Raw genomic sequence first — 15,900 nt, 5'->3', positions numbered from 1 at the left:
AGCGTCCTCCTCACCTTTTTTCGCTTTTTAATCTTTGTAATGGATTCTTCGAAATTTATTAATATTTTTTTAATTCTAAATAAAAAATCTAGATTTTATTGTCAAATTTAAAATTGCAAAATCACTGTAAATAATAAAATTAGTTTCATCTTAGTATTTTATTTTTTCAAAAATTAATAGTCATATTCAAATTTACCCGCATTTTTTAAAACGCCACCAATCAACCAAAATACAATACATATATACAAAGTGAAGTGACAGAAGTGGGACTGTGGGAAGTGTATCGTAAATATCTGTCAAAAAAATTAGTTTTGTAAACAAAAAATTCACAATGACAGATAATATAAATAATACGTTCGATTTAAATGGACAGAATTTTAATCATGATATGTATTTGCAGAAATTATTAAAGGTTTAGTTAATAAATATTATTTAAATTTTGTTTAAATTTATCAATATAATTTTATAAATTAATTAATTTTCTTTTAAAAGGATTGTTCACTTAAACAAATAATGGACCATGAGGCAGAAATAATAAAAAATACACAAATTTTACATTCAGATATGCAAACATTGGTATATGAAAATTATAATAAATTTATATCAGCCACGGATACAATTCGAAAGGTAATTTTTTGTTTCCCGACATATTTACGGCACAAAAAAAAGAAAATTTTATGCTTTTATATAATTTTTTCCTTATTTATATGTTTTCTTTTAGATGAAGAGTGATTTTAATCAAATGGAAGAAAGTATGGATTTATTAGCTAAAAATATGGAAAGTATCACTTCATTTTCAGAGCAAATATCATCAACATTACATGGAACACGTCAACAAATTTCTCGATTATCGTCCGTTCATGCTTTATTGAAAAAATTACAATTTCTTTTTAAATTGCCCAGTAATCTCAAAGATAAAATGAATGCTGGAAATTATAATCAGGTTTGTTTAATTCTCATCTATAAAGGTACAAAATAATTTGTCTATACAGACATTGGGTTATACGACTTTTTCGATTTTTTCAAACTTTTTTCGACTTTTTTTAAAAAATTTTTTACATTTTTTTTACAAAATTTTTAAACAAAATACGTTTTTTTATTGGACAATGCAAATATTCTTCAGATCTTCTTTATTTCAATTATTTAACAAATTTTTAAATAAAATTCTTCACTAAATTAATTATTTTTATTAATTTTTATAAAATTCTTCACAAATTCAATTATCTTAAAACTATTTTTCAATTAAAATTTTTATAAAACTTAATAATTGTTTAGAATTTCAAAAAAAAAAAAAAATTAGTAAATAAAATTACCAAAAATTTTTAATTCAACATCACTTGAAGTTCAATTAATTTTAAAAATCAAAATTTTAAATCTTTGTAAATTCAAATAATTTTTAAAAAAATTTTATCTAAAATTATTTGTTAAATTATTTTTAGTTCTGTAAAATTTAATTATTGTCTGAAAATTAACAAAATCTTTTGAAATTCAAATTATTTTTAAAAATTTCAACTTTAACTCTTTCAAAATTATTATTTAAAAAAAAAATTTGTTTATTTAAAAAACTTTAAAATTTGATTAAGTATTGCCTGAAATTTTTATGAACATCAAAATTAAAAATTATTATAAAATTTTAAATTCGAATAAATTGCTTAAATCAGACTTCAAAAAATTACAAAAATGGAACTTTAAGAATTTTTATGGAAATTTGTTTATGAAACTGAAGTTACCAACGTTGATTTAACAAAAAAAATAAAAGTTAAGGATTCTAATTCTCATTAATGAAATTTGATTATTTTCAACCCTCCTCCAAAACTTGAAATAAAAAAAAAACAATATTTATCATTGTTTTATCATTTTGAAATTACAAAATTTCAAGTAAATTGCTATTACCTCGCCTCGGAAGCAATTTTTCTGTTTTTTAAAAGGCTTTTAGCATTGAAATAAATAATTATCAAACGAGAAAAATTGCTTCCAAGTCGAGGAAGTAGCAATTTACTTGAAATTTTGAGATTTTTGGAAAATCCGTGACAAAACAATGATAAATATTGTTTTTTTTTTTTATTTCAGCTTTTTGGAGGTTTGAAAATAATCAAATTTCAATGATGGGAATTAGAAACCTTAACTTTTATTTTTTTATTTTATTTTGATTTTCTTCGAAAATTCAATTATCTGAAAGTGTTTTTCAATTAAAAATTTTTGTAATTCAATTTTTGTATGTGATTTCTAATAAATTCTTCATCAACAGAAATTACTAAAAAATTCTCTTATTATAATAATTGTCTGAAATTTCACAAAATCTTTTGAAATTCAATTATTTTCAAAATTTTCAATTTAAAAGCTTTTAAAATTTAATTATTTATAAAATTTTACATATAAAATTATTTGAAATTTAATAAATTCAATTATAACTCAATTCTGAAATTTAATTATTTTTAATGATTTTTATAATATTCTTCGAAAATTCAATTATCTGAAACCATTATTCACTTCAAATATTTTTAAATTATTGTATTTTTTTATGCAATTTCTTACATTTTTTAGTAACAGAAAAATCATCAATAATTTTAAATTAAAAATCACTTCAAGTTAAGATAATTTCAAAAATAAAAATTGTAAATCTTTAAAATTTTAATTACTTTTAAAAAAAGGTAATCTAAAATTATTTAATAAATTATTTTTAATTCTGTAAAATTTAATTGTTGTCTGAAATTAAAAAAAAATCTTTTCTCAGGATTCAATTAAATTTGCGGATGTAATATTTAAAATATAATTATTAAACTTACAATGTAAAAACATTAATTTATGCGCAGAAATGTTGAAAAATAATTTGTTTAATATTCTTAAACTTGTATTAATTTAGAAAATACAAAATTACAGATTTTTATCTTTTCTACATAAATAATTTAATTGACTCAAGTTTGAATTTATGAAAAAAAAAATTTCATCAATTTCAAAATTATTTATGCCAAATTTCAATAAATTTAAATTAGTTAGAGCATTTATTGATTAAAATTGTAATTTATTTAAAATTAAATTTATTTTAATTCTAATCAACCATCAATTTAATCAATAAAAAATTCAATTTACTTCAAATTTAAATCTGTTCAAATTTTAATTCATCCAAATTTCAATTTAATTAAATTGTATTCGATTTAAATTTTAATTGATTGAAATTTAAATTTCAAGTAATCCAAGTTTCAATCAATTCTAATTTTTTATTTACCATATATATGCAAATTCAATAGATCGAAACGAAAAATTAACGAAAATTCAATATATCTAAAGATTAATCGATTTAAGTTTCAAATTATTCGAATTATAATTTATTGATATTTCAATTGATTTAAATTTCAAATTATTCTAATTTCAATTTGTCCAAATTTTAATTGGTCTATTTTTCGAATTATTCGAATGTTAATTTATCCAAATTTTTGATTGATATAAGTTTCAATTTATTGAAAATTCAATTTACCCAAATTTTGACTATTAATGTTTCAATTATTGATTAAAAATTTAAATGGGATACAAATTAGTTAAGTTTCACGTTAATTGATTTTTCTTTCACCTTTTTGTCATCTGTTTTTGGTAAATAATTCACTTTTTTACATATTTTTAAAAAAGGTACTATGATCCCTGATCTAGTGAAAACAGTGAAATATAGTATGAAAACACGTTTTTCTAATTAAAATTAAAAAATTTATTCTTGTGGCAATCCTGTTTATTAAAAAAAACAAACACAGTTTTCAATAATCAAAGAGTTTCAGAGATTTAGTAAAAATTTTGAAAAAAATTAATGGTGATGTTTATTAAAAAATGGATTTTTATTATTTTATAGAAATTATTAAAAAGAAAAAGTACTTTTCACTTTTTTTCTTCGATGTTAATTTTAATCAGAAATATATGATTAAAATAAAAAATTTCTTTCTTGAAAATCTAAAATCGGTTAATTAAAACCAAAGTTAAATAACAGTAAAAAAAAAAAAGTTGCAAAAATTTTGAAAATTCTTTTGTATTTGTAGATTTTTAAATTGTTGAAAAAATATTTATTTGTTTTGTTGAAATAATTAATTAATTATATTAATTTACTAAAGAACAGCCAAATCAAATTCAATAAAAAAAAATTAGTGTGATAAACCTGAGAGGGTGAAATTCACCAATATTAAAAAAAGAAAATTATTTTAAAATAAAAATTGCAAATTTTGCATTATAGGCAGTACAGGATTATATGCATGCACAACGTGTTTTAAATCAATATGGAAATATGCCATCATTTCAAGGAATTCAAACAGATTGCGAAGAAATAGTTGAGGAATTAAAATCAAAATTACGTACGCAATTTCATAAAAAAGATGCATCAACAAAATTATTAACTGAATGTGTTGATCTTCTTCTACAATTAAATGAACCAGCTGATTCTTTGTGTGCTGAATTTTTAAAATATGCCGAAATAAGATTAACGGGTCAATTGGAATTGCTTAGTGATATGTGTGAAAATGATATTATTGAATTTGTCGATATGGGAAGTTCAGGATTTCTCAGCGATTTATGTTTAATTGTTGCATCTTATAATGATATGTTTATAAATAGACAGCCACTTGATGACAATGAATTTAGTGATGATTTTGATACAAAAGCTGTTTCACGTTTAAATACATTTATTATGAATAATATGAAAAATTATTTTGAATTAATTGGAAAACGTGTTGAGGATGTAACAGACACGGCAATATTAGTGAGAGCACTCGATAGATTTCATAGACGATTACAAGCAATGAATTCACTTTGCAGTGAAACTGATTTTGCTAGGTAACTATTTTATCAAATTTTACTATTTACTTCGATGAAGTTCACAATGCGTTTATTATAATATTAATGATTTAGAATAAAATTAGAATTATTATTATTAGAATAATAATTTTAAATAAAATTTTGAAAATTTTTCTTACAATTAATTCGATTATGAAATATTCGAAATAAATTTTCTTGATAATATTCATTATAGAATTAATAAAATGAATTTAATATATTAGTTATTTAAAGAAAAATATTCATTAACAAATTAAATTTTGTTAAAATAAAAAAATCAATTTTTTCGACTTTTTTTTATTCCTTAAAGTCGATCCGTGGCCATCAATTTTTAAAAGAAAAATTAATTATTATTTTTCGAATAAAAATTTTTTTTTTTTTTTTTTTTTTTTTTCAATCGTTGATCATAAACATTGTGAACTTCACCGACACGTATTGATTTGTAAATTGTCATATTGTTGAAAATGTAATTTTTCATTTTCTTAAAATTATTATTTTTTCCATTAATTACGTCGGTGAAGTTTGTAACTATTATAAAAAAAAAATATATTTTTTTTTCTTTTAGAAAATAATTAATTTTTTGCCTAGAAATTTTTTTTCTGAAAATTATCGAGAAACGTTTTAAAATTGTTTTTTTTAGACAAAAGATTATAATATTATGAACAGAAAAAAATTTTTTCTTCTAAATAGTTGATCATAACGTTAAAAACTTCACTGACGTAATTAGAGAAAAAAAAAAAGATAATTTAAAGCAACTAATATTATTTTTTTAAAAAATAATTTATGAATATTAATTTGATTGTGATAAAATTTTTTAGATCGAGTGTCGATATTGTTATTAACGCTGGAAGAAGACAGTGTCGTAATCATTTACATTCATTGAAGCAACATTTAAATGAAGCTTTAGTCAAGGTGAGACAAATTCTTGCAACAAAAACAATTCAAGAAGGAGATGGTGGATTAGCTGAACTTCAAGCTACACTCGTGATGCCAATTATTGAAAAAGTCAAAGGCGTACTTCAAGATCTCTTGGTTTGTTATTTTGTTATTTTTTTTTTATGATTCTAATTCTAGATAATAGAAATTTCCATTTTTTAACATTCAGGGTGCGAAGTCGCGATTTTATCGACTAAAGGAAAGAAATTCGATTTTTATGTTATAGTAAAGCGAATCTACTTTTTTAAGTTCGAAAAGTATTTTTTTTTAATTTAAAATCGAAATTATAAAATACATATATATTAACAGAGAAAAATAATTAATGTTGACTAATTTTTGAAAATATATTTTTTAATTAGACTTTAAAAAAAAAATTGTTTTAAGTCTTGAAATTTATTTTAACTCAAAAATTACAATTATTACAATTTATTTACAATTTAAACAATTATTTTGTAAATCTGTTTAAAAATGAAAATTGTTTTTATTTCGTTTTAAAAATTTTGCCCAAAAATCTAAATTAGAATAATTTTCAAAACTCAAGCTTTTACATAGATAAAGAACTGAATTTTTTTTTACACTTTTATCATAAATGAGAAAGTATTTTAAATATCATCGGTTCCGTTAAAAATTCGTTTAAGAATTATTTTGATTAATTATTAAAAATTAAAAATATAAATTTTTTACGATTTCTGATTATTTATTTATTTGTAATTTACGGTAATTGTAATGCAATTTTTTTTGTGTTTTTTAAATTTAATCCAGAGCCTGAATATTTATTTATTTATTTAATTACAATGTACGAGATATTAATATTAATATTCATTTTAATGTTCTTTAACAAAAAAAAGTTTAGAAATACAATAAAAATATAAAAATTAACGACAAAAATATAATTTAATTGCAATATTATTATCAAAGAATTAAAAGGAAAATTTTTAATTTTTTAGGTATTTCTACAATCAGATTTGTCATTTAGTTTAAAGCCACAATTTCTTCAAAGCTTTTGTGTAGACGAAGTGAGAGAAAGTTTAGTTGTTGGATTTTTACATCATTTAACAGCGACGGCAAGTGGATTTTGTACTGGATCTGACATTCCTAAATTCCCTCCAACATTATTGTTACTATTGAGCAAAATGTGCTTGGAATTTAAAGACAACAGCGTTAATTATTTGGTAAATATTTTTCATTTTATTTCATTCATTTGTTTTAAATAAATATTTCTACACTATCAAATTAAAAAAAAATCTCTTATATCTTCATCTAAAAGTACATATTGATATTTTATTTGAATTTTAATATCCAGTAATATTTAATTTTTTTCAAATTTATATTTTTTTTCCTGTAGAAAAATAGAATTAAAATTATATTTTTAATAATTTTAATTAATTAAATATTTTTTTTTTAGCTTGCTGCTGCTGATGAAATGTTCAGTGTTGAAGAATACTCTGGCACTGGTAATATTATAACTCCAGAGAGTGAAATTTGTGAAAATTTCCAAAATGCTGCTCAAACATTATTGAATCATTATGTTCGTCTTCAAGGCTTAGCCGTTTCACAAATGTTGAGAAAATCTATTGAAACTAGAGATTGGTTACATACACTTGAACCACGTAATGTGAGGGCCGTTATGAAACGAATTGTTGAGGATATTACGGCAATTGAATCTCAAGTTACTGCCCTCTATGAAGATTCAGATGTTCAAATGGACAGAAGTAGCGATAGCAGTAGAAAAGCTCACAGGTTTTTTTCATGCAATTTTTTCAAATTTGCTTTCTTTATTTCAATTTCTTTTCTTTTTAATTCTACTTTATACTCTTTATCAGGCTTTACAGAATAAAATTTTCTAAAAGAAAATAGGAATAGGAGAAATTTTATTTGAAAAAAGGGGAAAAATAGGGTAAAATCTAAATGTATATTTTCCTTAACTAAAAATGCTTTAAAGTTTTTTTAAATTAAATTACCGGTGAAAATTTTGAGACCACCCATTTTTTTGATGAATAAAAAACATCTTAAAACATAGAAAGTATAGAAACCAACATTTTTTTCCAAATTTTTTAAAAGATGATAAATTTATAAATAAAAGTGAGATTTAAAGGAAAAATTTTCCAAGTATAGTAATTTTTTTTTGTTTGTTTTAATGTCATTTTAAATGTTTTATAAAAATTTGAATTGCATACATCTAATAAATAAACGCTTTTTTTTATTTTTTAAACATATTTTAAAATTAATTTTCCGCAGAATGAAAATTACTTCTAAACTAATTTTTTTCTTGAAAAATGCAAATAATTTTTCATTTTATCAAACAAAAAACCGTCTTGTAAAATAAATAAAACTTGATTTTATTCATATTTTTCAAGGAAACTAAAATTTTTAATTTATTTAAATTAAATTTGTTTAAATTCAATTTTAAAATTAATTTTCTGTTAAAAAAAGAATTCCAATTTTCCTAATTCAGGCCTTGGATTGACTTTAGATATAGAAAGAAGTCGATTTTCATTACAACAAAAATCGGAAAAAGTCAATATTTTTTATTTTTAATAAATTTTATTAGTTAATAAATATTTCATTATTATATATTAATATTAATTATTAGAAATTAAATAAATTTTTTCTAATTCTATAATAAGAATTTTTTACAGGAACATTTCCATAAACTTTTTTTTTTTTACTTCAAGAATTAAAGTACATATGACAAATTTTCAAGATTTCAATTCAGCAGGGCAAATTTTGAAAAATAATAATTTAACGTTACTTTAAACGAAGAAAAAATTCCAAGTAATTGTACAAATTATTCGAATTCAGAATTTTGGCAAATATTTTAAATAATTAAATTTTCAAAGAAATTGATTAAAATATTATTAAAAAAAAAAAAAAATTAATTTATTGTTGTAAATTTGAATTACTGAAAATTATTGACAAAATTTTAAAAATTAATTGAATTTTAAAGAATTTCTAATAAAAAAAAAATTGAATTTTTAAAAAATTTGAATTAAAATGATTGAAATAATTAATTTAGCGAAAAATTTTAGATACAAATTTTGGAAGTAATTGAATTTGGAAGAGGTATATTTAAGTTTTTCTGATATAATTAAAATTTCAGAAAATATACAAAAAGAATTTTGGTAAATTTGAATTGAGGAAGATTTTTTACAAAGTTCAGAAGATAATTGAATTTAAAAAAAATTTTAATTGAGAAATATGTTAATTAATGGAATTTTTGAAGACTTTGATTAAGGTTGTCAGAAATAATTAATTCAACAAAGAATTTAAGTTAAAAATTTGAAAAATTATTAAATTTTAAAATAGTTGCAGTTACAATTTTTTTTAAAAAAAAGGAGTTTCAGGAGATTTTTAATCAAAATTTTCGTAAATTTAAAGTATATTTTTATTCAAAAATGGCGAAAAAGTTTCATTTTATAAAAATAAGTCGAAATAGTCGCATTCCTTGAAAAAAATCGAGAAAGTCGTGCAATCCGAGGCTTGCAATTTTTTTGTTCAAATTTTAATTTTTATGAAATATCCCATTATTCGAGTTTCCACATAAACTAGGGGAAATGAGTGAAAAAAAGGGGGAATTTTTTAAAATAGAGAGAAAAAAAAAGGAAAACACTGTGAACCCTGCTTTATACTAAATTATTTATATACATTTTTTTTTCTTTATACTGAATAATTAATTTTTCTTTTCCTAATCTTATAAATTTTTCTGTAATTTAAATTTCAGTAGTAGTACCACTTCGAGACATCAGTTTCGTTCAAATTGGTCATCATTCACATCGAGTCATTTGGATTCATCGTTGATGACGAATATTCACAAATTATTCTCAGAAAGGATTGAAATTTTCTCATCTGTTCAATTTAATAAAGCTTCAATTTTAACGGGAATTATCAAAATTAGTTTGAAGGTAATAAACGTTCATTAAACACTTGCTTAAATGAGTTCTCGTTTGAAAAACTATATTTTGCGTCACATTCAACTTTTGGCAGTGATGATACCATAATCGGTGCAGATGCTGCACAATGACAAAATAACCTGATCATTATCCACTTTGTATCGTGGAGATAACATTATTTTGTCGCGACTAAAATTTCGATTCACGTTGCACCAATTCTACAGGATAATATTTTATATATATCTTCTTTTTTTTAATATTAAATTTCTTTTTATTTCACATTTTTATAATTACAGGGTTGCCACAAGTCAGGGAATTTAAAACAACGTGAATTTAGAAAAAACCGTGAATTCGCTTTAAATTTTTAATTCTACCTTGAAATTATTTTTTTAAATTCGCATTTTGCTTTTCTTTTAAATTGAAACTTGTGATTAATTGTCCTAAATATTAAATATTTTCTTTCGAAATTTTTGGTAAAATTTGAATTTTTTCAAAAAATAATTTACGTCACAATAGATTACAAGTAACAATACAGCGCAAATGTTAATTTTTTTTTTTTTAAATAGAAACAAGAGTATTTCTGTTAAAACTTTTTTTAATTTCTCAAATATTTAAAAAAAAAATTTCAATTTTCTTTTACGCTTATTGTTATATAGACCATAAAAAAGATTTTTTTTTTTTTTGAAATTTTAAGTCAAATCTTAGGTTTTTCAACGCAATTTTTATAGTATAAAAATAAACGACATTAAACAAAAAATTATAACTTTAAAACGATATTAAACAAAATGATTATCGTTTTAAATACTAGATTCTTGTTTAACACTTAAAATAAGCCTCGTTTTAATACTAATTTATAATTATGTGATAAAATCTCAATTTAAAAACCTTGAAATTTTTTTTTAAAACTAGGAAAAAACCGAGAAAAAGACTTGAATTAGGAATTACAAAAATCATTAAATTTTAGACATTATTTAATTAAAAATTTCTTTAAACAATCAAATTCTTGAAAAACTATTATTATTATTATTATTATTATTATTATTATTATTATTATTATTACTGAAAAATTATTGATTTGACGAAGAATTTTAGATAAACATTGATAAATACTTAAATTTTCGAATAGTTCCTGTTAAGATTTTTAGAATTAATTTTTCAGAAGATTTGAAATTTTTTGTAAATTTGAGTTCCTGAAGATTTTTTTTTTAATTTTTAACAATAATTGAGTTTTAAAGAATTTTTAATTAAAATTTTTTTGCTAATAATTAAAGATAGATAAGATTTATTTCATTGATGCTACATGTTTTACATGTAGATGTTTTACATCTTTTGCTAATAATTGAAATTTCGGAGAAATTTGTTAAATTTCTTTTAATTAATTAAATTTTTGAAGTTTATAAGTTAAATTTTTTGTTAATGATTAAATTTTAAAAGATTTTTCCCCACTGTTTCAGACTTTCCTCGAATGCGTCAGATTACGAACTTTTAGTAAATATGGATTACAACAAATTCAAGTAGATACACATTATCTGCAATTATATTTATGGAGATTTGTTGCCGATGAAAAGTAATATTTTTATTTTCCTCTATACGTTTGTTAATTAATTTTCAAAAAAATTTCTAAAAAAAAAAAAAAAAAAAAAATTCTCTTTTATTTTCAGTTTGGTGTACTTTTTGCTTGATGAAATTTTAGAAAGCGCCGCACACAGATGCCTAGAAGCTGTCCTCATGGAACCAAGTGTCGTTGATATAATCTGCGAGAAATTAATTTAACTGTCCACTAGAATTAATATTATATATTACTATTAAATTTTCAAATATTTATCCCTATAAAACAATTTTTTTTAAATGATTGTACATTTAAAAATATTGTAAATAGAAATTTATATTTAAAACAATTATATTTATAAAATTACGTTAAATAAATAAGAAATGCAATTTTAAAGAAAAAAAGATATTTTCAGTTTTGGGAAATTATAAATGAATCGCAGGCCTCGGATTATACAACTTTTTCCGACTTTTTTTTTTCAAAAATACGATTTTTATTCGACTTATTTTAACAAAATGAGACTTTTTTGTCTTTTTTTTTATATTTTTTAAAAAAAATTTTTAAACAAAATACGTTTTTTCACTATACAATGCAGATCTTCTTCAGATATTCTTTATTTCAATTATTTAACAAATTTTTCGGGTAAATGTATTCGGGCAAAAAAAATTCGGGAATTTTGCATTCGGGCGAATGTACATTCGGGTGAGTGGATTCGGGCGAATGACCTGTAATCCTAAATTCTTCACTAAATTAATTTTTTTTTTTAAATAATTTTAATGAAATTGTTCACAAATTCAATTATCTTAAACTATTTTTCAATTAAAAAATTTTTATGAAATTTAATAATTGTTTATAATTTTAAAAAATTACCAAAAATTTTAAATTCAAAATCACTTAAAATTTAATTATTTTTTATGATTTTTAAAATATTCTTCAAAAATTCAATTATCTGAAAGCATTTTTGAATTAAAAAGTTTTTTAATTATTTTATTTTTGTCTGCGATTTTTAATAAATTTTTTAGTGAAATAATAAAAAAAATTTTAAATTAAAAATCACTTGAAGTTCAATTACTTTCAAAAATCAAAATTACAAATCTTTAAAAATTCAATTGCTTTTAATAAATGTTATCTAAAATTATTTGATAAATTATTTTTAGTTCTGTAAAATTTAATTATTGTCTGAAAATTCAAAAAATCTTTTGAAATTCAATTATTTCTAAAAATTTCAAAACTCTTCTAAAGTTATTATTTAAAAATCTGTAAAACTTGATTAAATATTGCCTGAAATTTTTTTTGACCATCAAAATTAAAAACTATGAAAAAAATTTTTTTTTTTTTTATTAAATTTAAAATTATTTATACATAATTTATATTTATGTAAGGGATTTGAAAATGTTTAAACTATGTACATAGTATACAAGAATAAAATACTACTACTACTAAAAAGAAAAAAAACTAAAAACTATGACAAAATTTTAAATTCGAATAAATTGATTAAATCAGACTTGAAAAAATTTAAAAAATGGAACTTTAAGAATTTTTTTATAGAAATTTGTCGTACTTAAATAAAATTTTGAAAATTTGACTTACAATTAGTTCGATTTCGAAATAAATTTTCTTGATAATATTCATTATAGAATTATTCTCATTACAGAATTAATAAAATAAATCTAATATATCTAATAAAATTAGTTATTTAAAGTAAAATATTGATGAACCAATTAAATTTTGTTAAAATAAGAAAAATCGACTTTTTCGATATTTTTTAAAATATAAATCAACTAAAACGACTTTTTTTTTGGTGCTTTAAAGTCGATCCGAGGCCTGGAATCGAAATTTAATAGCAATTAAAAATTATGTCTACGCTTCCTGTAAAATTGTTTGATACTTTGGTACGTCTGTCTCGACCTCCCACGCAGGTCGAGGTACCAGGGGTTGAATACAGTGTCAGAGTATATAATTTAAATGTCATGGAGTCACATACTTTTCTTCGTCATCTCCCTCTTTCTTCAACAAGATAAATAAGTCTTTCACTCTTTTTATACCCGATTAAAGTAAAACCATTAAGAATAGAAATATGGTATTTATAGTGAGGTCAAATGATTTTAATAATCATCCTTAACACTCTAACACACATTGGACTTTTGAATGTATCATTCAATTTTTAAGATTAATTTTACATCACTGCTCGTCTATTTTTGTTCATATCTAATCCTCTATACTATCTATTGAGACAGTTTTCTTCCATAAACGGTTTCATTGTAATTCTAGTATATTTGATAAAATTAACAAAAAAAAAAAAAAACAATTTTCTCAATTTGGAAAAAGAAAACCGATTTTTTTTCGTTTTTATAAAAAATAATAAAAGCGCAATAATTTGCTTTTACAAAATAGCAAAAATTATTTTCTTCATTTCAAAATGTAATACTAACAAAAAAAAAAACTATCGCACCTTTAAAACGCAATTAAATAAATAAATATCGTTGCAACTGTTTAAAAAAAAAATTAATGTAATATTTAAAAATTTCTTAGTAGAAAAACAATTACATAAAATTATTATTTAATACTTGTAAAAAAATAATATATGTCTAACCTTAGTCTGCAACTGATGTGTCATATGATAAAATGTGCTAGAAACACAGGCGATTTAAAATTTTTTAAACATAGCGGAAACCATGTTTTTAAATTAAAAAATAAAATATTTTTTCTAAAAATTTAATCGATTGCGATTTTAAGAATTTCGTACACTCCTGGTAAAAAAATACAGAACTAAATTCTTATTTAGAAATTACAAAATTTACACTCACGTTGACAACGTCTTAACAGGTTAATACACGAATCGCAACTGATTTAATTACCTTTAGGATTTACCATCCCAAAATTGTTATATGACCTTTAATTTAAGATAACCTTTGTATTTCAATATAAACAAAAATCTCGGAATGTAGGTATAAAGAGGTAATAAAATCCCAAAATCGCGTCGATATATTCAAAATATTTTGTAATTATAATTCTAAATTTCATATTTAATTCTATTTTATTAATTTATTATAATTTCAATTATTTTTATTTATATTGAACTTTAAAAATTTTTTACTTGAAGGTTTAATTTATCAAAAAAAAATCATATTTCTAGGACTATATCTTTTGCTGAATAATTTAAAGCAAAATTATGTATTTTTCGGAGAACAGCAAGATGCATTGTACCAAAAAATCTATCATCCCAAAGAATCTCAAAATTTTAGAAAAAAATCTTTTTTCATTTTAGAGTAAGATGGATACTACTAAAACACATTTTTCCATGCTAGATCACGTGGGAGGTTCCCACGTATACTCTTAAATTAAAATCTTTGGAGAATTTTAAGGTTTTGCTAATTTTTTCTAGCAAAAAGAAAAATTATAATTATAAATTATCTTGGTCAAAGCCAGATATGTTTTAAAATTGAAATTTCTTTGTTTAAAAAAATGTTTTTTCCTAAATTCAACAGTGACAGATCGATTAGTGACGTCTTTAATATATTAAATCTGCATTTATCTCCTCTTTTTTAAAAAATTATCAACTTTTGAAAATTTTCTCCTCAACTATAAATTCACGTCGTTTATTTTCCATTTTTAAGATTTTCTATAACTTGAATGACAATTCTGGAATTATACAAAAGTAGAAATTTTGAAAATATTTCGAATAATTTCAAAAATGTGTTGAAAGATTATTATTTTATTTTTTTTAAATATTATCAGCTATTAACAGATTTCTGAAAGAAAAACAATTAATAATTTTTAAAAAATTATATACAAACGAATATTCAATAAAAATATGAAATGCTACAAAGACTTTTTTTTAAATAAAAAAATATATATATGAAATAAAAAAGGATACAGCTCGTGTTTCACGTAGTACCCCCTTGGCGCGGCTTCAGTTAATTCAAACTTCCTCTCTCGTTGGATGAGATTCATTCTCCGAGTATCCGGCGTAGCCCGTAAGCCTACGCACCGCTTGCTACCCAATTTAATAAAGTCTTCTAAATTACTCTCGAGGCTATGTCGAGAACCAAATGAATTTCAATGAAAAATCCACAAGAATCACCCTCAAATTATCACACCAAATAAATACTTTCATTTTCTCATAATAATAAAAAAAAAAAAAAAAAAAAAAAAAAAAAAATTAAAAAACAATTATCAAATTGATAAATCAAAATTTAACATCTATTCCATACTCGAAGATAATAACAGTAATACATACTTAATAAATAATTATATAATAATAAAATAATAATTGAACATATCCAGAGAAAAATGTCTTTAGCAGTAATTAATTATTTTTTTAAAAATATAATTAAAATTTATCAAAATTAAATTGACCACTTTTTAACAAATCAATTTTTTATCAATTTATCTATTAAAATATTTTAATTATTATTATTTAATAATTCTTTTTTGTCATTACAAATTTTTCTTTTTTTTCGTAAATCCGTTTACTTGTAAATAAATAAATTATTATTAAAATACGAATTCATATTATTATTACTATAATAATAATATGAATGAATAATAATTAAAAATTTGTAAGAACAAAGAATTATTATTATTATTATTAATTATTATTTATTCATAGTCCACACCTTTCGGTTTCGGACGAATTTCCGACTTATATCTTACATATTCACACATTAAATATAATATAATCTTCTTTTTACCTAAATCAAATTAAAATATCAA

At 21.1% G+C, this 15,900-nt stretch overlaps 1 protein-coding gene across 2 annotated transcripts; it reads left to right on the top strand.

The window, feature by feature from the left end:
- Nucleotides 1–244: 244 nt before the first annotated feature.
- LOC127291333 (vacuolar protein sorting-associated protein 51 homolog) lies at nt 245–11,593 on the top strand. Of its 2 annotated transcripts, none has more exons than XM_051320406.1 (10): nt 245–412; nt 493–627; nt 722–943; nt 4,214–4,809; nt 5,628–5,841; nt 6,693–6,917; nt 7,151–7,485; nt 9,470–9,647; nt 11,090–11,202; nt 11,297–11,593. In XM_051320406.1, the coding sequence occupies exons 1-10, from the start codon at nt 332–334 to the stop codon at nt 11,406–11,408; spliced, it is 2,211 nt and encodes a 736-aa protein (XP_051176363.1). In that variant the 5' UTR covers nt 245–331; the 3' UTR covers nt 11,409–11,593. The 2 variants fall into 2 exon arrangements, with proteins under 2 accessions (XP_051176363.1, XP_051176362.1); XM_051320405.1 differs by having other exon boundaries at nt 9,467–9,647; nt 11,297–11,592.
- Nucleotides 11,594–15,900: the final 4,307 nt, after the last annotated feature.

Source organism: Leptopilina boulardi, unplaced genomic scaffold, assembly GCF_019393585.1.
Source record: "Leptopilina boulardi isolate dan_hultmark-lab unplaced genomic scaffold, ZJU_Lbou_2.1 LbouV2_132, whole genome shotgun sequence".
Taxonomy (NCBI): Eukaryota; Metazoa; Arthropoda; class Insecta; order Hymenoptera; family Figitidae; genus Leptopilina; species Leptopilina boulardi.
Note: the sequence above shows the minus strand (reverse complement) of the source record. Positions and strands in the feature narration are given on the sequence as shown.

Bases quoted from the DNA above. Each gene is read 5' to 3' on its own strand.
- LOC127291333 (XM_051320405.1), top strand. From the start codon at position 332: ATGACAGATAATATAAATAATACGTTCGATTTAAATGGACAGAATTTT. The intron at 4,810-5,627 runs GTAACTATTTTA...AAAATTTTTTAG, and splicing joins AGTGAAACTGATTTTGCTAG to ATCGAGTGTCGATATTGTTA. The intron at 11,203-11,296 runs GTAATATTTTTA...TTTTATTTTCAG, and splicing joins AGATTTGTTGCCGATGAAAA to TTTGGTGTACTTTTTGCTTG.